At 57.0% G+C, this 21,818-nt stretch overlaps 3 protein-coding genes across 5 annotated transcripts; 1 reads left to right on the top strand and 2 right to left on the bottom strand.

Moving 5' to 3' along the window:
• Window positions 1-5: 5 nt before the first annotated feature.
• On the top strand, window positions 6-7,919 carry POLR2C (RNA polymerase II subunit C). 2 transcript variants are annotated; one of them, XM_057430437.1, is made up of 9 exons: window positions 6-140; window positions 411-460; window positions 1,067-1,135; window positions 1,311-1,363; window positions 1,479-1,607; window positions 2,595-2,646; window positions 3,121-3,289; window positions 6,772-6,846; window positions 7,519-7,919. In XM_057430437.1, the coding sequence occupies exons 1-9, from the start codon at window positions 55-57 to the stop codon at window positions 7,661-7,663; spliced, it is 828 nt and encodes a 275-aa protein (XP_057286420.1). In that variant the 5' UTR covers window positions 6-54; the 3' UTR covers window positions 7,664-7,919. The 2 variants fall into 2 exon arrangements, with proteins under 2 accessions (XP_057286420.1, XP_057286421.1); XM_057430438.1 differs by lacking the exon at window positions 1,067-1,135.
• Window positions 7,920-9,226: 1,307 nt separating this feature from the next.
• Window positions 9,227-13,345, bottom strand: DOK4 (docking protein 4). Its single transcript, XM_057430435.1, has 8 exons — window positions 13,099-13,345; window positions 12,208-12,315; window positions 11,855-11,969; window positions 11,643-11,762; window positions 11,366-11,555; window positions 10,931-11,069; window positions 10,721-10,844; window positions 9,227-10,631 (listed from the first exon to the last, which is right to left on the bottom strand). Exons 1-8 carry the CDS (start codon window positions 13,162-13,164, stop codon window positions 10,507-10,509), a joined length of 987 nt encoding a protein of 328 aa, XP_057286418.1. The 5' UTR covers window positions 13,165-13,345; the 3' UTR covers window positions 9,227-10,506.
• Window positions 13,346-15,351: 2,006 nt separating this feature from the next.
• CCDC102A (coiled-coil domain containing 102A) lies at window positions 15,352-19,792 on the bottom strand. Of its 2 annotated transcripts, none has more exons than XM_057430411.1 (8): window positions 19,223-19,792; window positions 18,316-18,518; window positions 18,092-18,200; window positions 17,725-17,841; window positions 17,430-17,639; window positions 17,002-17,172; window positions 16,772-16,875; window positions 15,352-15,869 (listed from the first exon to the last, which is right to left on the bottom strand). In XM_057430411.1, the coding sequence occupies exons 1-8, from the start codon at window positions 19,733-19,735 to the stop codon at window positions 15,395-15,397; spliced, it is 1,902 nt and encodes a 633-aa protein (XP_057286394.1). In that variant the 5' UTR covers window positions 19,736-19,792; the 3' UTR covers window positions 15,352-15,394. The 2 variants fall into 2 exon arrangements, with proteins under 2 accessions (XP_057286394.1, XP_057286395.1); XM_057430412.1 differs by having other exon boundaries at window positions 15,612-15,855; window positions 19,223-19,791.
• Window positions 19,793-21,818: the final 2,026 nt, after the last annotated feature.

A 21,818-nucleotide genomic window follows, 5' to 3' on the forward strand; every position in this document is an offset into this window, starting at 1 on the left:
GGGCGCACCGGCGGGAGCGGGGCATGCCGGGCCTGGCGGCGGGCGGGAGCGGCCATGCCGTACGCCAACCAGCCCACGGTGCGCATTACCGAGCTCACGGACGAGAACGTCAAGTTCATCATCGAGAACACGGACCTGGCGTGAGCGCCGTGCGGGCGGGACAGGGGGAGAGCCGGGCCCCGGGGGAGGAACCGGGCCCCGGGGGAGGAGTCGGGCCACGGGGGAGGAAAAGGCCCCGGGGCAGCAGGAGCCTGTCCCTGGGGAGGCCCGCACAGGTCCTGCCGTGCCTACGGCGCGGGCTTGTCGGTGTTTCCGAGGTAAAGCCTAGTCCGGCGGCTGCGCAGGCGGGCCGGAGAGCTGCGAAGCTTCGCGTCCCCTCATTCCTGAACACGGGTGTTTCTTCCCCTCAGGGTGGCGAATTCCATTCGGAGAGTGTTCATCGCAGAAGTCCCCATCATAGGTACCGCGTACTGCAGTCAGGCCTGTGGGCTGCTGGCCCGTCATTCTTACTGCTTCCCTTCCTTTTCCTCTTGCAGTTCCAAGCTGCTTCTAGCTCACTTCGTCTGTGTTTAGCCTGTTCTGTGTGTAACAGAGGCTGCCTTAGTTTTGCTGCAGTCTCCACAATGTTTTCTGTGCTCTCACAAAATCCTCAGCTTTTTCCCACAGAAATTTTCAGAGAATCCCAGAATGGTTTGGGTTAGAAGGGACGTTAAAGCTCATCCAGTTCCAACCCCTGCCATGGGCAGGGACACCTTCCACTGGAGCAGGTTGCTCCAAGCCCCGTCCAGCCTGGCCTTGAACGATGCCGGGGATGGGGCAGCCACAGCTTCTCTGGGCACCCTGTGCCAGGGCCTAAGTACCCTCACAGGGAAGAACTTCTTCCTAAGATCTTATTTCAGTGTCCCCTCTGTCAGGTTAAAGCCATTCCCCCTTGTCCTATCCCTACAGGCCTTCCTCAAAAAGACCCTCTTGAGATTTCTTGTAGCTTCTTTAGGTGTTAGAAGACTGTTACAAGGTCTCCCCTAAGCTTTCTCTTACTCTGCTTGTGACTTTCTCCTCTCTGCAGCCATCGACTGGGTGCAGATAGATGCCAACTCCTCTGTGCTTCATGATGAATTCATTGCGCACAGGCTGGGTGAGTGCTGGGTGCAGGGCGGATGTGCAGCAAGGCAAAGGTCATGAGTGAAATCAGTCTAGGGACACTGAAGCACCTTTTGCGGGAGGCTGCTGTTCCTCCAGCCATGTTGGCAGGAGGATCAGTGCTCCTGTGGCCTCACTTGGCCAGTCCCACAATTTTCTTTTTCCTATAGGTCTCATCCCACTCACTAGTGATGACATTGTGGATAAAATGCAATATTCCAGAGTGAGTCAAGCAAAATGGGGGTGCTTATTTTGATGGTGGTGGGTGTCTGATCTGATGGGAAGCGCTTTCTTGCTGGGAGAGGTTTGTCATAAAGGTCTTGACCCATGTGTTCCAGGATTGCACGTGTGATGAGTTCTGTCCGGAGTGCTCTGTAGAGTTCACCCTGGACGTCCGGTGTAATGAAGATCAGACTCGTCACGTCACATCCCGCGATCTCATCTCCAACAACCCCCGGGTCATTCCAGTCAGTGCAATCCCTCTGCTTGCCATTGAGTGCCCTCTCTATGTTCCTGTTGAGGCAGACACTTGGAATGTGGACAAAGCACAGCCTTTGAGCATGTTTCATGTTGCCTAAAGCCCCACTTAAACTGCAGTGGGAGAGCAAAGCACTTACATCTGTAGAGATAGCAGTGTGTGCCAGTGCCCTCCTTTTCTTCTCCTCATTGTCCTCCACTTGCTGTCTTATGGCTTGTCAAAACAGCATGGCCTTGCTAAAGTTTCATCCCATACCCCTCATCCCAGACTCTTTGGATGCTCTAGTGTTGTTCCTCGATCTTGTGTGAAGCACTTGGAGCATGTGTGCTTGTGTCCTTCTGCTGTGTCACTGCAGCTTCCTGCCTGCTTGTGCCAGAGCTCGGACAGGAGCAGCCTCTTCGAAGGCTTGGCAGCAATCCCAGTGCCTCTGGTTCTTGATTCTTGGCACAGCAACGTGTGAGGAGCCTGTGCCAGGGCACAGCTGCCAGACTGCTTTTGCTTAGTTGCCTTGAGTAGAACTGGTGGAGCCAAAACAGAACAGGTGCAAAGGGGCATGTTTTAAGACACTATTGATGCCGGAGTTGGATGTCACCTCAGCCTGGGGCTGGTGGCAGTGCCTGCCTGGTTAAAGCCTAACTGTAGCCCACTGTGCCTTGCTCCCTTTGGCTGAGTGCAATGAGTGCCATGTGTCACACCAGCAGTCTTGGGTGCTTGTCAGAACCAAGCAGCTAGGCTGGAGTACTCCATCTTGGCACGGAAAGCAGGCAAGCTGACTGCTGGAGATGGGTGTTACATATGTAGCTGCAGCTGCCTGAATTGTCCCAATTTCCATTAAATATGGGGGGCTGGATTTGGTCTTGTAAGTCATTCCAGAATGGGTCTCTGCAGTCTTCAGCTTTTGCAGGCAACTGCTACTTGGTGTGGAGGGAATAGCTGATCTTGCCATAATTCACTTGCTTTTGTCGTTGTTCTGCAGGTAACATCTCGGAGCAGAGACAATGACCCCAACGACTATGTGGAGCAGGATGGTAAGTGATTTTCACAGGGAGGAGGAGCTGGAGGAGGGCATGAGTTTTTCTTTCAGGCTCTTTCATTCTTCCTTTAGTAGCTATGTAACCGCAGAGCAGTGGTAAGATTGGTGAAGAGAACCCAGCATCACTGGGCTTAGCAGTTTGTCTTAATGACAGTTCAAGGCTATCCCCAAAACCAAAGTCTGTGTCAGAGGGTGCTTCTGTCTCTTGTGAGAGCTTGGAGATGGCAAAGATGCAAAGTGGTTTCTGTCTGCTGTTGGCTGGGGACTGTGCATCTCTTATTTTACGTAGCAGAATGCGTCCTAGATACTCTAGGGACACAGATGAGCCCCTCTGAGAATCGAAGCGATTGGATTGGATAGTCGCATCTTCCTGGGGACTAAGAAGGAATTGTGATCCTTTGCCTAGTGTGATCCTGCACACTATTTTCTCTTCTGCAGCCTACTCCAACATGCTTGTGCTTTTCCGCAGACATCCTCATTGTGAAGCTGCGGAAGGGCCAGGAGCTGAGGCTGCGAGCCTATGCCAAGAAGGGCTTTGGCAAGGAGCATGCCAAGTGGAACCCCACGGCCGGTGTCGCCTTTGAGTACGACCCAGACAATGCGCTGAGGCACACCGTGTACCCCAAACCAGAAGAGTGGTATGTATGGAGGGACTGGGAAAGATAATTTGGGTCAGCAACTGACCATGAGCGTGCCTGTAACTTCCCCTTGCACAGACTATGCTCCAGTGTTAGGGTACCAAGGCCAGTCCCTTGGTTGCAGCTGCATACATCTCCCCTCCTGTGCTGTCACTGCTGTTTTACCTCACTTTCGTATTCTTTCCCACCACTTTTTCCTGCTTTTTCTTCCCTGCACAAGTGGCATGTAGGCTAGGGTAAAGTCTAAAGAAGAAATAAATCCACACAAGGTGGAAGAGGTTGTTATGAGAGCAAAGAGCATAACATTAGGTTGCAAGGCTGATTTTGCAGCTCTGAGGAAGCCCAGTGTGTGGCTCTGATCTCTCACATGCATCTCCTAACTCCTGGAGCCTGAGCTCTGACAGCAGGGTTTTCCTCTCTGGCCCTTTCCTCTGCTCTGACATACCATCCTGCACAGGTACCATGCTGCAGCACATCTAAAAGTTACATGATTTTGCTCTTGGAAAGCTGCTGCCCTGGTTTGGCCAGGGCAAGGACTTTACCTAGCGGCACTTTTCCATGAGTGTGGAGCTCCATACATCAGCTTTTCTCCCCACACCTGAGCTCTGCATCCCAGTGTTCACCAGGCAGGCATCCTGTCATTGAGCACTCTGCAGCCAGCAGCGGGGTGAGGACCTGGGTGCTTTAGCCAAGGCAGGCTGTGAGCAGGGACAAGGGGTGGTGGATATGCTGCTGTAACAGCAGGGCAACAGCCAGAGGTTAGGGAGACCTTGGTGCATGAGCAGGATTTGGTGCAGGGTCTGCAGAAGCAGAGCTGCAGCTGGAGAGGAGGTGAGTGGCAGAAGGGGTTCAGCGGGTCTTCCTCCTCTTGCTGCCAGATTTGCCTCTGCAAATGACTGCAAGCAGTGGCAGGCAAGTGGCAGGCTGTTGTTCTTCCATGTTGCCCATTTTAAACCTGGGTGCTTGGACCCAGAACATGGGATTACACAGAATATGGATTGCAGAACATGGCCTCGTGCTCAGTTAGCTATCTGTGAATGCGCTGCCCAGAGGGGCAGTTAGCCTGGATTTCCACCTCAGCCTGACTGCCAGGGGCTTTCTGCTTAGGAGCTGGCCTGGAGATCCTGTGTAGCTAGGTTTGCACTCTGGAGACTTGAGAAGCCTTTTGGTGCTGAGGGTGGAGGTGAGGGTGAGTCTGTAACATGCATGAAGCGGGCTGGGACCTGCCTGCAGCCATCCCAGTCCTGTTTTTGGGATGGAAGGAGCAAATATTGCTTGGCTTTGATGGGGTCTGCAGGGCATGTTCGTGGGTCCGGTTAGGGCAGTTTGGGTGAGGATGAGATGTGCCAGGTTTTGGGCTCCTTCAGCATTTGGTCAGGGTGGTACTCTGGGTTCTGCAGTAGGAACCAGGCTGGCTGGTAGTGCTGGAAATCTAGGAGTGGGCATCTTCCTTAGTATTGATGGGCTGTACATGTGGGCTGAAGCTGGATTTTGAGACCTGCCAGCTACAGACCAGGCTGTCGGGGAGATAACCCATAAGGACTGTGATGAGGTGGTGCAGTGTGGAGGAGGAGGATGCTGCTCTGCAGTTTTGTGCACAGGAGTATGTCACAAGAGTTTACATGCCAGACTGTACTTTTTCACAAGCAGTTTTGGGGTGGAGCTGAATAATTTTGAAATTCCAAGATAGGCTTTTTTTTTTTTTAAATTATTTGTAGCAGATAAATTGCCCCACAGTTTAGCTGGTGGTCTGATAGATGTATTGTATGCTTGAGAAGCAGAAATGTCTCTGTGATGTGGAATTTCAAGTTGGAATTTGAAATCCGTTTGGGCTTCATTTGGTGCTATAAAAATTCTGTAATTTCTACTGGAGAGGGTCCAGTGGGGGCCACAAGGATGATGCGGGGTCTGGAGCATCTCTCTTGCAAGAAGAGACTGCAGCAGCTGGGCCTGTTTAGTCTGCACAAGAGCAGACCTCGAGGGCATCTCATCAGTGTAGATCATATCTTGGGAGGATGGTGCCAGACTCTTTTCAGTGGTGCCCAGCAACAGGACAAGGAGCAATGGCCATAAACTGAAACACACAAAGTTTCACCTCAGCAAGAGGAAGAACCTCTTTCTATTGAGGGTGGCAGAGCCCTGGAACAGGCTGCCCCGTGGATTATGGAGTATTCCTCTCTGGAGACATTCCAGACCCACCTGGGTCCTGTGTGACCTTCTCTAGGCAACCCTGCCTTAGCAGGGGGTTGAACTGGATGATATCCAGAGGTTCCTTCCATCCCATATGATTCTGTGATTCTGTGAAGCTTGACATTAGAGCTCTCTGTTCCTTGATGATATATCCGTCTTTCCAAGCTCATCTGATTCCTGTGAGGACAATACAGAGACAAAGGCTTCTGCTGTCCAAGGCTAGCTGTTACTTTTGGTTTGTTTTTTCATGCTAGTTGCTTTTGGAGGCTGTTGGCAGAGCACTGGCATACAGCTGGACTCTCAAAACAGCTGTGGTGGAAACCTCTGCCCTGTTTTCAGTCATAGGTGGTTCTGCAAGTAACATGAACACCCAGCTGTATTGACACATTATCTCTCTCAGTTACAGAGACAGGATTTGTTACAGAGGCAGGATTTGTTGAAGAAGTGCAGTTTTGAGGCAGCTCATGGCAGGGTGCTCAGATCAGCCTTGCTTGCTATTGCTGGGGCAGAGGAAGGCCAGCCGGAGACCTTGGCGTGCACAGAATTTTCTGTGCTGGCTTTTCAGACAGCTCAGGGCTTTGGATTTTTAATTTTTTTTTATGTGGAGAAAATGCTTCCAAAAAGTCTCTCTGGTATGGTGTCCTATAAACCAAGGGATGCAATGGGGAGAAAGACGTGTTGGCCTAGCTGAGGCACAGGTAGTGCAGTGGTTTTGGTAGTGACATGTGTAGAAGGGTGGAGGTGGAGGTCATGGGATGGGGCTCACTAATGTAGCTGAGGTCAAATACAGGAGATTTTTTTTCCTGCTGGGCCCAAGCTGGCCAGACCTTCCCATCTCAGCTGTCCTGCCCAGGTTGAGTGTTGGAGTGCTCCCGTGTTTTCCTGGCCAAGTGAAAAGTAGAAAGAAAAGATGATTGCTCCAAAACCAGCATCCAGGCTTCTCCATAAAGAAAGTCCCTGCAGACATCACTGTCCCTTCGCTTTAGGCACCTGCCAAATTGTGCCAGTGTAGGTGGATGGAGCCACAGTACCCTGCACAGGCTCACTAAACTGGGGCAGGGCAGGGCTGATCCTCTTCCTGCAGCACCACTAGGTGCCTATGTGGCACTAGTGAACAGCCAGAAAGGGCAACATGAGACTGAGCTTTTCTCTGGGACATGGTGCTTCATTACTGCTGGATGTCAGCCCCTGTGCTCACTCTGGGGCTGAGCAGTGCTGCTGAGAGCCTGAGCTCCGTGGGGCCAGGCTGGAGTGTGGGCTCTGTGGTAACTTGTCCTGCTCTTTGATTCCAGGCCCAAGAGTGAGTACTCGGAGATCGATGAGGAGGATGCTCAAGCTCCCTACGATCCCAATGGGAAGCCAGAGAGGTGGGAAGCTGAATATGTTACTGTAGCTGCAGAATGGGGTAACTAGCAGGGTCCATGTCGTCAGCTTTTGTCAGTGCAGGAGTACTCGCTCTGTGCTGAAGTTTGCCTGCCCAGGGACCTGGTGTTCCCGGAAAAGCAGGGTAAAAGATGGAGTTAAGTGGTGATATGCCCAAGCCTGGTAGGTTTTCCCCTCTGGGAGGTATTGGATGGCTGTCCCGAGTTTGTGTTCTCAAGCTGGGCAGTGTGGCACTAGGTGGAGTATGAGGCCTACAGTGGAAAATGGCTTCAGACATTTATTCACCCGTGTGAATGTCTCATGCTGTGATTGCTGGTGATATCCCTCTCCTGGGTTATTTGCACTGCAGGGGTGCCTGCAGCCAGCCTTACTCCCTGGTGTGAGGCTCTGTGCTGGCTCACGGGTTATGGTCCTGAACAGAAATAAACTTAGAAGTGCTCTTGCAGCCTGTGAAGCCACAAGAGTTGGTGTGACAATGGCAGAGGGGCAGTGCTGGCTGTTGCTGCTGGGGAGGTGAATGATGCTGGTGGCTGGGATTCCAAGCAGATCTCCCTGCAGTGGGTCAGGACAGGCTGGAACAGCTCAGCAGGTGCTTTTTGGTTTTGCACCTCGTCACAGAGCAGATGGTGACTTAACCCACCAGCTTGTAACCTCAGGTTTTACTACAACGTGGAGTCCTGCGGTTCTCTGCGCCCGGAGACCATCGTTCTTTCTGCACTCTCTGGCCTGAAGAAGAAACTGAGTGACCTCCAAACCCAGCTGAGCCATGAGATTCAGAGTGATGTCCTCACTATAAACTGAGGTGACGCCTTTCAACAAAGTGCTGCAGGAGGTCTTTGCCTCTGCCCAGCAGTGCTCTGTATCCCTCATCTCCCTCTGCCTTTTCTGGCCCAGGTCTGCATGTCAGGTGACATCTCTTCCCTGGTCTTCCTTTCCAAGGAATGCCATCATAATGTCTAGGGTAAAGCAGAAAGGGAATTGGTGAGCATCTTGGCTGGGACAGGCTTTTTTTTTCAGTGTTTTAGAGTTTTAGGCCAGAGTTTGCCGATGCAGCAGTGTACCTCAGTTACTCAACCCTACCTTGTCCATTCTTACTATGCTTAATAAAGCCTTACCCCCTTCCCTGTGTTCTGTCATCTCTGAAAGCTCCTCGGGGGCTGCAGGAGGAGAAGTCACATCATCTACTTCTCTCCAATAGACATTAACTTAATGAGATCTCCTTTGGAGAGACCATTGCTCTCTGCTGCTGATTGCTGCTCTTGACATTATCTCCTAAGGAGACCAGACCCCTCCAGCAGGTAGCTCATCATTTACCGATGCAGAGCTGTGTTTAAATTAAGCAAATGTTTGATACTGGGCTGTGAAGGGAGATGCTGCAGAAAGCAGTGCTGCAGGGGAGCCCAGGTGGGCTGGGCAGGCTTAGCTGCATTTAAAAACTGTGAAGCAGACTCTACCCATGTTCTCTCCTAATCTTTATGTTAGGAGAAGGCATGGCAGGGAGCCTGTCACTAATAACCCCTGGCTGACAGCTTCCTGTCTGCCCACAGCCCCAAGGTGGGTTCCATGGCATGCTGGAGCTTGGTGTAAGTCCCAGACCGTGACCACTGAGGCAGCAGCTTAAGGGCTTCAGCAAATGTCTGGGTCAGCCCTTCTTGTTCCCTCCCTCAGCACCCAGAAGGACTTGGGATAAGCTGCTTGGTGACATGCTCCTGGAGAGATCTGTCTCTTCCTTACTGCAGCGGCTGGGAGGGAGGGAAAATGCATGTGTGCCACAGTGCTTATCCCAGCGTGAATGCAGGGCAGGGGGACAGCTTGGAGAGCAGGGGTGGGTGCTCATGCTGGGCTGGAGAGAGCAGCTGGAGTCAGTGCTGTTGTTGCTTCCATGTCCTTGCTGTGGCAGAGCCAGCTCCCTACAACCTGTCCCTATGCCTGGAGAGAGCACTGCCCTGACTAGCATGGCTCTAACCTTGGAGCCAGTCATGTCATGGGTCACTGAACTGGGAGAGTTCTGGAAGAGCTGGGAGATGGAGTGGCTTGGAACTCTTTTGCCTGGGGATGCAGAGCCACCACTGCTCTGGGCCATCCTCAGAGCCATGGGCTGCTGGAGGTGAGGGGTGGCAGTGGGGTGCTGGCATCCTGCTTTACTTGGGATTGTTTAATGGAGGGTAGCAGCTGCCTCCACCTTTCTCCCCTCCCCACCAGTTTTAGCCTTCACTTGGAATGTCCCGGCCATGGCTGGAGGCAGAACAAAGCCCTGAGCTGAACACACTGCCAGCTGTGGTAGGAAATCTCCCCACATCAGCACTTTTCTCTCTGGCAGACACTTGGACTTCCGAGTGTGCTTGGATGGAACAGACACACAGGAAGGGTGGATAAGGGTTGTTTATTCATTGAGCAACTCCTTAAAAATGAAGAAAGGAAACCCAAGCATTTTTGGTAATAAATGTTAAATCCTTTCAAGATGAGGTGTGTAGCCAGGAGTGACACCTCTCCCCAAGGGAGGACATGCGGCTGGGAGCACCCCTTCTCCATCCCACCACCCCTCAGCCTCAGCCACAAGCTACACCAAGCCAAGAGACAGTATTTACAGACCACAGGTTCCCACATCACAACACTCCCGCCCCTCAAGCACAGACATGGAGCTTTAAGGGTGGAAATAAACCCACCAACCACCCAACCCAGACTGAAAGAAGACTCCAAAGAAACATGAAGGTTTGCACAGCGATAAAAAGATAGCCCTTCTAAAGGAGGTCAATAAATAGAACTAGGAAAAAATCAATTGCTTTTGAGTTCAGCACATGATGCCCAGCTCCCCGCCAGGAAAGGGCTGTCACCCACCGGCGGGCAAGGAAGGAGCAAGGACAATGGGAATGCACAGAAACACAGCTCTCCCCTGCTCTGCCCAGGGAATAATTATAGCCACAAAGCTGCCCCTCAGGAACATATGCTGCTGGCCAAAATGGGTTCCTAGGTTGCCCACCAGCAGCTAAAGCAGGGACAAGGCCAAGGGGGGCAGCTGGGGGGTGCTGAGGTGAGGAGCTGGGCTCTGCCTGGCTGCTCACCCTACCAACCCCCAGAGGAAAAACAGGTTCTCCTGAGGCATCCCAGTTCTACAGCGAGTGCTTCAGTAGCTTTGAGAAGTGCAAAACTCAGCTTGGGGGTGGTGGGGTGTCTCCAGGAGCACCCCACTCTCATGGGGGAGGGGGGTGAGATGCTGGGACCCCACACCTCAGCCTGGCACAGCCACAGCCTCCAGTGCTGCTGTGGTGCTCCAGCCCTCCCACCTAGCAGAAACACATGGAATTTCTTGACCCCCCTGTTTCTTTGCCACCTCCCAGCCGGATCCCCAAAAGAGTCGAAAACCTATGAGCATCTCTGCCCAAGGGCTCTTCAGCGGCTGCGAAGTTTGCATTCATCTGAGAAGGAAAATCCACTTATAATACAAATATTCAAGATAAATTTCAAGTCAGGGGAGGCTGAGCCAGTGTCACCTCCAGTAACATCAGGCAATGAGCCAGTGCCGGCTCCCCAAGGACCTGGCACAGAGGGTGACCCTCGGGACCCACAGGGGCAGCTGCCTCTGTCCTTGCCACCCCTTGGGGAAGAAAAAGGGGGACCCCACCACCACATCCCCCCCTGCCAGCTCACGGGGACGATGTGGGCTCCCTGCTTTCAGGCTGGTCACTTTTGGAGGACTTTGGCTTCAGCAAGATGAACCTGTTGAGGAGGTCGGTGTCTGAGCTAGCCTGGGCGCCCGCATACACCTCTCCTGGGGACAAAGCAGAGAGTGGGCTCCCCTGGGGGGTTGCTGCAAGGCTGCAGGGGCGGCAGCTCCCCAGGGAGGCCAGGAATACTCACCAGCATAGCTGGAGGACTCAGCCATGTTCTGGGAGCCGGTGATGTGGTGCCAGTACGCACTGCGGGGCAGCATGGTGGTGGGAGTGCAGGGGTAGGAGAAGTGCTCATTGCCCTTGTTCAGCAGCTGTGGTGGAGGAGACAAGGGTGAGGGTAACACCCGGCACCCCAAGTTGCCCCCCAGCTGCGTCCCCACGAAGCACTGGAGCTCACCCTGGCATTCTTCTCCATCTCCAGCAGGACCCTCTTGTGCTGCTCAGCAATGGCCAACGTGGCGCTGTGCACACGCTGGTAGATCTGCTCGCCCTCCTGTGTCTGGAAGGTGTAGAGACCTTCCCCTGCATCACACATCCTGCAGGGATTGGGCACAGGATGTCACTGGGGTTCACAAGCCCAAGGGATGATAAAACATACCACCCCTAATGGCAGCTGCTCCAGCTCCCCATACTTCCAGTGCTGTCCCTGCATTCCACCCATGATGCTGAGCTGGGACCAGCACCAGCTCCAAAATTCCCTGGCCATGGGGTACCTGATGCAGGCCATGGCCATCAACCCAGTGTCAGGCCTGCCCTGGCAGCAGTTGCCACCTCCTGTTGTGCCCAATAGGACCCTGTGGTGGTCCCTGTCCCAGCACAGGTGACATCTCACCTTCCCGCCTCAAAGGTGAAGCGGGTGGTATCGCGCCCGTAGCGGCGCAGGGAGCAGAGGGGCCAGGAGAGCAGCTTCACCCGTGGGTTGTGTGCATCCCAGAGGTAGATGTTTTCATGGGTGATCTGCAGCTTGCACTCGCCATAAATGTCGAGGTTGGGGCAGGGGAGGAGGAACACGTTAAACCGGTCTGGAGAGGGGAATAAAAGATAGAAAATGGCTTGTGGGGGGTTGTAGCACGGCCGAGCCCCGCGACCGCCTGACGCTCCATGCTCACCCGTCTGCTCACTCTGCACGCCGGGCGCCAGCAGGTCGGGCTCCCCCAGGCTGATGTCATTCAAGCGGGCACCCAGGCACTCCACTGACAGCGTCTTGTACCACTCCTCTGCCTCCAGCTCTGCAAGGCACCACAGAGCCCCTGGGCAACCCCGGCCAGCCTCGGGAGTCCCGCCAGCACCCCCAGACCGTTCCCCTGGGTGCTGCCCCTACCCGAATCACAGGTGAAGGTCCGGACTGAGTCATCAGTGAAAAAAATGGCCACAGCCTGTCTCTTGGTCTCCTTGGGCAGCCGAGTGATGCACTTGACATTGCTGATGTCAGTGACCTGTGGAGGAGGTGGGGGGACACCCCAGGCTGTACCCAGACTGTAGTTCCTGCTGCACACCCAGACCCTCGTTCCTGCACCCAGACCCTGCTTCCATTGCACCCAGACCCTGGTTCCTGCACCCAGCTCCAGCACTGAAGTGCACGTGGTGACAGGCACCCAGCTCCAGCCCAGCAAGTCCAGGTCAGGACAGACTCACAGAGTCATGGGGTCCCCCCATTCCCCCAGGACCCCTCACCTTTGGGCACCCACACAGGCATGCCGACTTCTCATCCGGGTACTTCTCGAGGCGCTGGGGCCCTTTGCTGGAGGACTTGCGGAAGACCAGCCAGCACCGCCGATAGATCTGTGACACAGCATGGTCTGGGGGTACTTGTCCCCAAGGCCCCATCCATCCTTGCCCCGCACCCCTCCCACTCCTCCTGACCCTCGGGACAGGAGGGGATGCTGGCATTGGGGATATCCCAGAGCTGCCATCATCCCACCCCTGCCAACGCTAATTACAGTGCTTAACTAATGAGCATGGACAAGGCTCCCAAGGGGACATGCCATCCCAGCATCTCCCCTGCCCCTCTCCTGCAGCTGCTGACTGAGGATGGCAGGGCCATATCCCCAAGCTTATCTCCCCCTTAAGCCCGCTCCTTCTTTGTTCTCCCTAATTAGCGTGGAATTACCCAGCATGCTCGTTGCTGCCGGCTCCAAGCGATGGTGGGGGCGAACAACCCCCCGACCCCCAACCTCTGGATGCTGCACTCCTTCACCCCCTAATTCACACTCAGCAATCCCCCCCCTTCCACTCCCCCACCCCCCAGCATGGGGCATTCACAGTGCTAAAACTGGGTCTGCAGGGAAACTGAGGCATGGGAGGGGGCTCAGGGACACTCCCTAGCTCCCATGGTGATTGTTTCCACTGTCGGGGGGGTGCCACTGGGCAAGATCGGGGCCTCTGAGGCTCATGGATCATCTGGGAACGAACAAGTGACACCCTCCCCCCACCCCCAAAATGCCACTGATCCAACCCAAACCCAGGGGCACAGGGTGCCGCGAGAGGTGAAGATGTTGGTGGGTCACCTGTGTGACCGGTGGCCCCTCCCCCCCCCCCCCCTGCATCCCCCAGACCCTCACTCACCCCCAGCTTCCTGCTCTTCATCCTCACGTAGCCTTGCTTGATGATGTCGTTAAAATTCGTCGCCATGGCGATGGCCAGATGGGGTGAGGGGTATTTTGGGAGGGGGGGGCTGCCTTCACCTCCGCCCCCCCCCCTCCATCCTCTTCCTCTGTACCCCCCCTCCCCCTGCCTCACCACTGGCCCAGCTTGGTGCTAGCGGCATTGCCCATCCTGCCTGGAAAAGAGAAATGATAGATCCATGGCTGACATCTTCCTCCTCCTCCTCCCACTCCTCCACCTCCTCTTCCTCCTCCCTTCACTGCCTGAACCATCCGAGTGGAACAGTCCAGTGTTAACCCCTGTCAGCACGGCAGAGCCAGGCACAAGCAGTCCCCCACCACCAGCCCCAACCTGTGTCCCAAGGGACACCCATGCTGAGCCTCGCCCATGGGTCTCCATCACCACTCTCCCTGCTCCTCCTTCCTCCCAGCGGGCTCCCTTGGGCAGCAATATGGCCCCAGTCACTGGGCATCAGCAGGGTTCAGTGTAAACAATCTCGTGCCTGGCCAAGCCAGCTCCGCCACGGGATGTTTTGGCTCTGAGTGCCAAAGCGACCCTGGCTTCCAACCTCGCACCCATCGGCACAACCCAGCCTCCCTTCAGCCCTACTTCAAGCTGTGCCTGATTCCACTGCCCAAGGAGAGGGGACCCCAGCTCTGCAGCAGGACCAGGCAGGGACCATGTTCCTTTCCCAGCTGAAAAAATCCCCCCTGAAAGGATGAACACGGGCCATCCCCAAGGATGCTCTGTGCCGGTGATTCCAGGTCCCCAAAGCTCCAGCATCGGGGGGATCCATTCCTATCCATCCTACCCCCAGCAGCCCAGAGGGACTACACCACAACATCCCCCTCCAGCCACTGCCACAGGCTGTTTAGTGCCACCGGGATGGCTTGCGTCATGTGTGTGTTCCCAGGAACCAGGCTGGCACCGCTGCTGGGATCACCCACCCTGGGCTCTGCTCCGGGGTGGCCCGTTGGGACCAGGCACAGGGGTGATGGGAGCACCCCAGGGTCCCCAGAGGGGTCGGAGCCTCTGAGGGGAACATCCCCCTGAGGGAATTCAGAGATGCAGGGGGGCAACTCCTACCCCAGCCCAGCCCACCTCCCGATCTCCCACCTCGGTCGCCCGCGAACTCGGGCACCCCCGACCCCTCCATCACCGCCACGTCCCCGCCGCTCCCACCGGCACCGTCCTTCCTCGCGCTGTCACCCCCCGCAGTGTCGCCCGCGCCTCGGCCAAGCCCGCTCCTGTGTCAGTCCCCCCCCGCCCCGCAGCCGGTCCCCGCCGCGTCCCTCCCGGCCTTACCCGCTCCCCTCGCTGCGGCGGCGGCCCCGCGAGACCCGGCTTCGCGCGGCCCCTCCCCAGCCCCGCCCCTCAAGGCTCCTCCCCCTACTCGGTATCCCCCCACCCCCCGGGCCGCCTCCGCTGTCTCTCCGGGCCCGGCCCAGCGCAGCCGAAGCCACAACCGGCCGCCCCGCACAGAGCTCTCCATGCGCGCACATCATTAGGCTTCAGAGTGAACGCCCCGCAGAGACTGGCGGCAGCCTCTCCCCAAGCTGTTGTCCCGGTCTGTCCCCACTTCCTCATCCCCGACCCCCCTGTGCTCCCCAAAACTCTGCTGACTCTGCCGCAGGCACCTCCGGCCCCACAGTCCCATTTGTGGGGCCATAAGGAAATGAATAATCCCTGGAAATAAAAGGGCATTAAAAAAAAACCAAGTAATAACATGCACAGCAAAGAGGCGTGCTTTTAGCTAATCAGTTAAAAGGCAGAGGAGGGATTACCTCATTGAAATATTAATTTTTAATAAGGTTGTGTCTGAGCTCTTCCAAAGCCACGCAAGGCCCTGCATTGTTGGGGCTGGGCTGCGCTGGTCAGCACCCGTGGGTGAGTATCCCTACATCCACGGTGACCACTCCACACCCATGGTGAGCACCCCTACACCCATAGTGAGCACCTCTGCACCCATGGGTGAGCACTGTTACCTGCCCACTGCAGCCCTGCATGTCTCTTTGTGGTCACAAGCCTCCTTGCTTCTTGCTTTGCAGGCACAGCAATAGGTTTTTACCCATGTGCTGGGCTCGTCCCCAGGTGTGGGGGCAGCAGTGGCAGTTGGGTGACACCAGCAGCCAGACGTTCAACCCCAATGCTGTCTCTTCCCACTCCCTATCCCTGCTCCAGTGTGGGGACAGACCAGCAACTCCAGACACCACCAGAGCCTGGACCCCTCTGGGCTCTGTATTTTTGGTAAAAAAAATCATATACAAATACGTACATACATATAATACACATAGAAAATGTGGGCAGGAGAATGTGGCTTGCAACAGGGCTGGGTGCCCCTCTCTGCCCTGCAGTTTCTCTTTCTGGGCTGCTCAGGGATGCTGCCTTTGGTGGCCACATTTGTGTCCCATGAGATGCTGGTGGCCAAGGGGCAATGGATACTGCTTAAGAGGCAGCAGGCTTGTAGCATCCCTGGGCAAAGCCTTCCCCACGCCTCTGTTTCCCCATATATATGAGGGTCACCACCCAATGACAGGTGGCTGTGGGCAAAGGCCCACCATGGGACATCCCTGTGGTGGTGACTCAGGGCTCTAGGGCACCTGGATCTGCAGATCCTCATCCTCATCGGGGTCGCTGGTGCCGTCTCCGGTGTCGTCAGGGCCAAAGCGGGTGCTGCGCATCTTGCCAAAGAGTGGGGTGCTCTGCTGCCGCCGGAGCCTGCCAAGGGGGAGCTGCTGGGGTGGGGGACAGTGCGCACAGACCGCCCCCCCCTGCCCCTTCAGCACCCTGCACCCTGGCAGGATCCATCCCTGCAGCACCAGCACTTCCAGTGTGGGGCCAGGGAGCTCTGGATGATGCTTGACACAAGCCAGGCACCAGCTACAACCCTCCAGGTCCAAACATCACCACGCTGGGCACTGCAGACCCACAGAGGGTACAGAGCAGGGAGAGATGGCCCCTAAAATTGGACTCCATAATCCGCAGGACCCTGTGGCAGTTTTAGCTTCTTGCTCACCTTTGTATGAAAATTTATGAATCAAATTTGAAATCCAAAAGCCCAGGAACTGGTCAGATCTGACCAGTTTGCTGCATTTTACTGGAAAGCATGAATTATTTAAGGTGGAGTGCAGGGGGGGGAAGATGGAGTCTCCATTATTTCTCTATGATTTAATGACGATGAGCAAATAAAATAAAGGAAGATGACAAACACACTCTCCAGCACCTCTTGGAGATGCAGCATTGATCTCCCACGGCCATTTCAGCTCTTTGCTGCTGGGGAGGCAAAGTAAGTCTAGGGAATGTCTTCAAGGGCATAAATCCCACCTTCCCCCTCCCCAAACCAGTGTGGGATGCTTGGAGCCTGCCCTAACCCTGGTACTGGCAGGTGGAACCCCAAGTAGCGTCGAACTGGGCTGTACTGGTCTGCGGGCAGCTTTGTGCTGGTTGAACTGGGAGGGGAAGGCTGCTCCAAGGGTGGCTGCGCACCCTCCAAGGATGCTGGAGGCACTTTGGGCATGCTTAGCCCAGTGCTCAACAGGGCAGATGGTGGTTGATGGATGGTGGTAAGAAGAACATCACCCCACCACAGTATGTTGGTGGTAACCACTGCAGCCCACTCCATTCCCCCACTCACCGTGACTGCAGATGCTCCAGCTGCACTTGGAAGCTCTCACTCTGCTCCGTCTGCTCATCCAGTGACCGCTGCAGCTTCCGCGTCTGGTTGTGGGCCTCATCCAGCTGTGGGATGGGATGGGATGGGGTGGGATGGGATGGGATGGGATGGGACGGGACAGGATGGGGCTGTTAGTGATTGAGTGGAGCTGCACACCCCAAGCCCTTTTTCACCAGCTCGAGCTTCCCCACCTCGTCCTCAGCTTGGGCCAGCTCTTTCTTGAGCTCCTCCACCCTCAGGCGCAGCTTCTTCACCTCACCCTCATGCTGCTCCACGCGGCGGCTGGCATGGGCCAGCTCAGCTGTCTTCTCCTGGTACTGCTTCTTCAGCTTGGTGTGGACATGCTTCAGGTCAGCCAGCTCCTATGATGGGCATGTGGTGGAGGGCTGAGCGGGCAAGAGCCACCCCACTGCTGGGTGCCCCCTCCTTCCTCTCAAGGGATCTCTCCCACCACCCTACCCCATGACAGAGGAGCTGATGGAGCAAAGATGGGGTCACTGCCACCTCTCAGAGGAGGGGTGGTGGCAGAGTTTGGGCTTGCGAAGGTCCTGGGGGATGCTGAGCCACCACTGAAGTGACAGGGTCACCCAGGGAGGGGGTGTCAGAGATGTGACAGCACCTTGTTCTTCTCAAAGAGCTCGGCCTGAATGGTTCTGAGGTCGGTGTCCAGGGCGCTGGCAGTCTGGCGCCGCTTGCGAGCCAGCATCTCCTCCAGGTCCTCGATCTGCGCCCGCAGCTTCTTGTTCTCCCTCTCCAAGTTGAGCTTCTCCGTCTCCAGCCGCTCCCGCCGGCCCCACTCAGCCGCATTCTCTGCCTGCAGCCGCTCCATCTGGGACAGGGACATGGTGTGCCTGGGGGGCAGCAGGGACCCCCCTCGCTGCTCCCTTCATCCCCATACTGGGTATTGTCCTAACCTCTGCTCGCAGCTCAGCCAGTTTCTTGTCCATGCTGGTGCGAGCACCCAGCTCGTCCTCCAGGTCCTCGGAGATGCGCCCCAGCTCATCCTGGTGGATCTCCTTCAGGATGTTGAGCTAGGAGGGGGACAGCATCCAAGGCAGGCAGCGAACACCCATCTTGTACCACCAGAACCCTGCCTGCACCCATCTACCCAACCTCTGTGGATGGACCAACTGGCTCAACAGCAGTAGTTAAGACCCTTAATGTGCACCCTGGAGCTGGAGAGGTGGCCATGGGTCACCATGTCCATCCATCAAGGACATGCTGCCCATTGGGGGACAGGCCACCCCCGGTGCACCCCTCTTCCCTGGGCACCTTGCTTACCTGCTTCAACATCTCCTGCTTGTTCTTGCTGAGCTCCTCATACTTGATCTTCCACTGGCTGAGCTCGCCCTCCAGCTTCTCAATGCTCTTGCTGAGTGCCAGCTTGTCCCTGAGGAGAGACAACACTGGTGACAACCAGCAGGATACCATGAGATGTCCCATTCTGGTGGGGAGCATGCTGGGCTCAGCTGGCACCCCACAAAGGTGACAGCCTGAGCACTCACTCCCGCTCCTTGAGCAGCACTTTCTGGGACTCATCCAGCCTCAACTTGAGGGCAGTGACTTTGGTGGCATCCTCCTCCATGATGCTGACATCCTCCCAGAGCAGGCGGCTCCGCTCCTGCCGGGTGAAGGAGGCCCGGCTGCTCCGCTGCTCCCAGCTCTCCTCCTGCTTGCTTGCCAAGATGTTTTCCATCAGCTCCAGCTCCTGTGGCACCACAGGTGGCTCAACACAGGGGACAGGGTGAAGGCACAGCCCTGGCTTCCCACCCCCCTGCAACCCCCACCCTTCACCCCATAAGCAAGAACATCCCTCCAGCCAAACCCAGAAGCATCTCTCCCTCCTGTCCCCAGGGACGCTCTGAGGCTGGCGGAGAGGTTCCTTCCCCCCTCAGCACAGACCTCTGCCAGAAGCCCATACAGACACCATGGCATTGTAGCTGTCGCTGGGAAGTGCCATCAGCACTGCTGGTGTCACTGTCCCCGCTACCGGCACAATGAATTTTGCCCAACACCTCCAAAGGGAAAGCCCTAAGAAAGGGACCAGAGCCACTGCTAATGCGACCACCCTGCACAGGGCTACAGGGGGCCAGGACCCCCATGACACTGCTCCTAGAGGGTTCTGACACACAGTGCTGCTTCAAGAGGGGCCTGTCCCCCCAAAACTGCTCTGACAGGAGTCTGAGGCCAAAATTCTGCTCCAAGAGGGTCTGAGCCATGACTTTTCTGAGAGAGGTCTGAGCCCCTCCCACTGCTCTGAGAGGGGTCTGAGCCCCCACACAGCCCTCCTAGTCAGGGCAGGGAGCAGTCTTGTGGCCCAGCTGCAGACAGGGGTGGTTTGGGGACACACACACAGGCAGTGTGTGGGGTGGGCACCCCACCACCTGCAGGCAGACACCCCATGCCCCTCACCTTGGCTTTCGGGGGCACCTCGGCCCCCACATCCCGCACGGGCTCATGCTCTGGGTCAGCCTCTCCCTCCTCCCCATGCAGCCGGTCGCAGTCACGTTCACGGTTGTGGTCACGGTTGTGGTCGTGGTCACGGCTGTGGTCGCGGTCGCGGCGCAGGTTGGCCAGCTCCTTGGTGAGGGCCTCCAGGCGATGCCGCAGCTGCCGCACCTCCTCGCGGGCCCGGTTGCGCTCAGCTCGCACCTTGCTCCATTTCTCCCTCCAGTTGGCCGTGCAGTCCGACCACCACCTCATCGTCTTCTCCATCTGCGCCGCACGCGCCCGCGCCTCCTCCAGCTCCCGCAGTCGCAGCTCCTCCCGCCCTTCCCAGTCCCCTTCCAGCAGTGCCGGGGGGGGTCCTGGTGAGGGTGTCCCGCTGGGGGGGGACGGGGAGGGCTCAGGGGCCAGTAGCGCCAGCAGTGAGCCCCCCGGCAGCGGAGGCGAGCCCGCCAGGCGTGAGGTCCCGCTCTGGCTCATGGTGGGTCTCCCCTAGGACATGGCCATCACCAGCCAAGGGACCTGTGGGAAACAGGAGGGGTCAGGTGACCCCTGGGGGATTTGAGGGGTGGCACACTGAGTGACGAGGTCACTGGTGTGGACTCCGGACATGTCACAGAATCGTGGAATCATAAGACTGGCTTGGGTTGGAAGGGACCTTAAAGATCATTCAGTCTAACCCCTTGTCATGGGCAGGGACACCTTCTACCCGACCATGTTGCTCCCCAGTGAGGACTGGCAACATCCCCAGTGAGTTCCCTGGTGATGACTCCAGCAAGGAGCCAAATGATGGCCACAGCCAGGTCTCCAACAAAGACATCGGTAAGGACCCTACAAAGAGGTCTCCGGTGATGGCCCCAACAGGGTCCCCCCATGAACAATCAGTGAGGTCTTCAGCAAGGACCACAGCCACCAGCAAGCTTGCCCCAGCCTGGCCCAGACACCTCTGCCAGCACACCAGAGGCAACAACGGTCTACATGCTATCTGGATGATGTCATCCTCATCAGGTCACCCAGATGACATCGTCTGTGGGCCTCCAAGACCATCCCCGGAGCTGTGATAGGGGAAAACCAACTGCACCTCAACTGTTCCAGTGAGGGCTAAGGCACGGATCCACTGCCAGCGAGGCAGGAACAGCTTTGGAACAGGAGATGAAGCTGCCAAACTGGAGAGATGGGAGGCTGCACGGCACAGCTGGGCATGCTCTCCAGTGATGCGGCTACAAAGGGCCTGTGCTGCCCACCAACGTCCCAGCAGGGACCTCACACCCGGTGTGGCCAGACGGGTAAACCGCTCCGGGAAACCGTAATGGGAGGCTGCTTGTGTCCTAATGGGATAAGTACAGACCCAGCCACAGCCAGCCCACAGCCTCCCGACAGGTTTTTGGGATGGTACAGCTCTAATCGGCTGCCAAATCTGGTAGGGATGAGAGCTGGAGCAGCGGCTGGTGGAATTCTGGGCTTTGCACGCCTTAAAAAGTTAATTTATCTTGTGATATTGGGTAGAAATTATGAAATTTTGGTACAAGACCAAGGCGAGCCCTGGCCTGTGTTGTCCTGCTGCCCTGGGGAGCGAATTCAGGTCCCGGCGGGAACCGGCACAGCAGATCCGGCTGCGCAGCACCCACGGGAGCTAGGAGGGACTCAGAGCACCCCGACAGCTCCCGCAGACGTCGCGCGGGCCCCCTCCCCCGCCCCATCCGTCGCGGACACCCGTCGGGCGCAGCCGCCCGCCCCCCGCGCCTCCCCATTGGCCGCGGACGCTGTCACTCCGCCACGGGCGGTGACGCCTAGGGCCCGCGGGACCCGCCGCATTCCTCCGCTACCGCCGCTGCCCGGCGGTCCCTCGGGGCCCGGCCCGGCCGGTACCGCTGGGCTAGGCTCTGCGGGGCCTGGGACCGCCCGTCACAGCGCGAAGCCGCCCGTCCCGTCTTGTCCCTTCCGTCCCGTCCCGGCTCGACCGCCCCCTCCTTCCTTCCCGACAAAGTTTCCCGCAAGTTTCCCGCCGCCCCGCACCGCGTCCCGCCCGTCCCGTCCCGCTCCGCTCCTCACCGGTGTCGTCGCTGCCGGGAGCCCGCGCGAGCCGGGACGCTGCGGTCAAGTCTCCTCCTCCTGCCTCTTCTCCTCCTCCTCTTCCTGCTCCCCCCTCCCGCCGGGGGCCGGTCCCGCAGCCGGAGCCCAGCGCGGGGCCGCGAGTGCGTGTCCTGCCTCCCGGGGGGGGGTGGGATTCGTGCTGCTGTTGGCGCGGGGTTGGCGTGTTACTGTGTGCAGGGCTTGCACAAGTGCGTTTGCGAGCGGCTGTCCTCGTGGGAGGCAGTGCACACGTGCTGCACGTAGGTACATGCTTGCATGCGCGTGTGCAGGTGGGTGTTTTGCCCCCTGAAAACGAGGGAACGTGCTCGTGGGTATTTCTGGAACCGTTTTTACGTGCATGTATGTGACAGGGAAGTGTCTGTGCCCAGGCATGCATGCAAACGTGTTTTGGGTGTTTGCACGGATGCACGCGTGTTCTCATATGTGCATGTTGCATGCGAGCTTTGCCATGCAAGAGATTGCACACAGA

This window comes from Pezoporus wallicus, unplaced genomic scaffold (assembly GCF_028554395.1).
Source record: "Pezoporus wallicus isolate ANWC-B61680 ecotype Strahan unplaced genomic scaffold, APGP_CSIRO_Pwel_v1 contig_3573, whole genome shotgun sequence".
NCBI classification, from domain to species: Eukaryota; Metazoa; Chordata; class Aves; order Psittaciformes; family Psittacidae; genus Pezoporus; species Pezoporus wallicus.

Bases quoted from the DNA above. Each gene is read 5' to 3' on its own strand.
- CCDC102A (XM_057430411.1), bottom strand. From the start codon at position 19,735: ATGAGCCAGAGCGGGACCTCACGCCTGGCGGGCTCGCCTCCGCTGCCG. The intron at 18,519-19,222 runs GTGAGGGGCATG...GTGGTGCCACAG, and splicing joins AGGTGCCCCCGAAAGCCAAG to GAGCTGGAGCTGATGGAAAA. The intron at 16,876-17,001 runs GTGGGGAAGCTC...CCCATCCCACAG, and splicing joins TGGCCCAAGCTGAGGACGAG to CTGGATGAGGCCCACAACCA.
- DOK4 (XM_057430435.1), bottom strand. From the start codon at position 13,164: ATGGCGACGAATTTTAACGACATCATCAAGCAAGGCTACGTGAGGATG. The intron at 12,316-13,098 runs GTGAGTGAGGGT...GCTGTGTCACAG, and splicing joins TGAAGAGCAGGAAGCTGGGG to ATCTATCGGCGGTGCTGGCT. The intron at 11,556-11,642 runs GTGAGCATGGAG...TCCCCTCTCCAG, and splicing joins CGTGCAGAGTGAGCAGACGG to ACCGGTTTAACGTGTTCCTC.
- POLR2C (XM_057430437.1), top strand. From the start codon at position 55: ATGCCGTACGCCAACCAGCCCACGGTGCGCATTACCGAGCTCACGGAC. The intron at 1,136-1,310 runs GTGAGTGCTGGG...TTTTTCCTATAG, and splicing joins ATTCATTGCGCACAGGCTGG to GTCTCATCCCACTCACTAGT. The intron at 6,847-7,518 runs GTGGGAAGCTGA...TTGTAACCTCAG, and splicing joins CCCAATGGGAAGCCAGAGAG to GTTTTACTACAACGTGGAGT.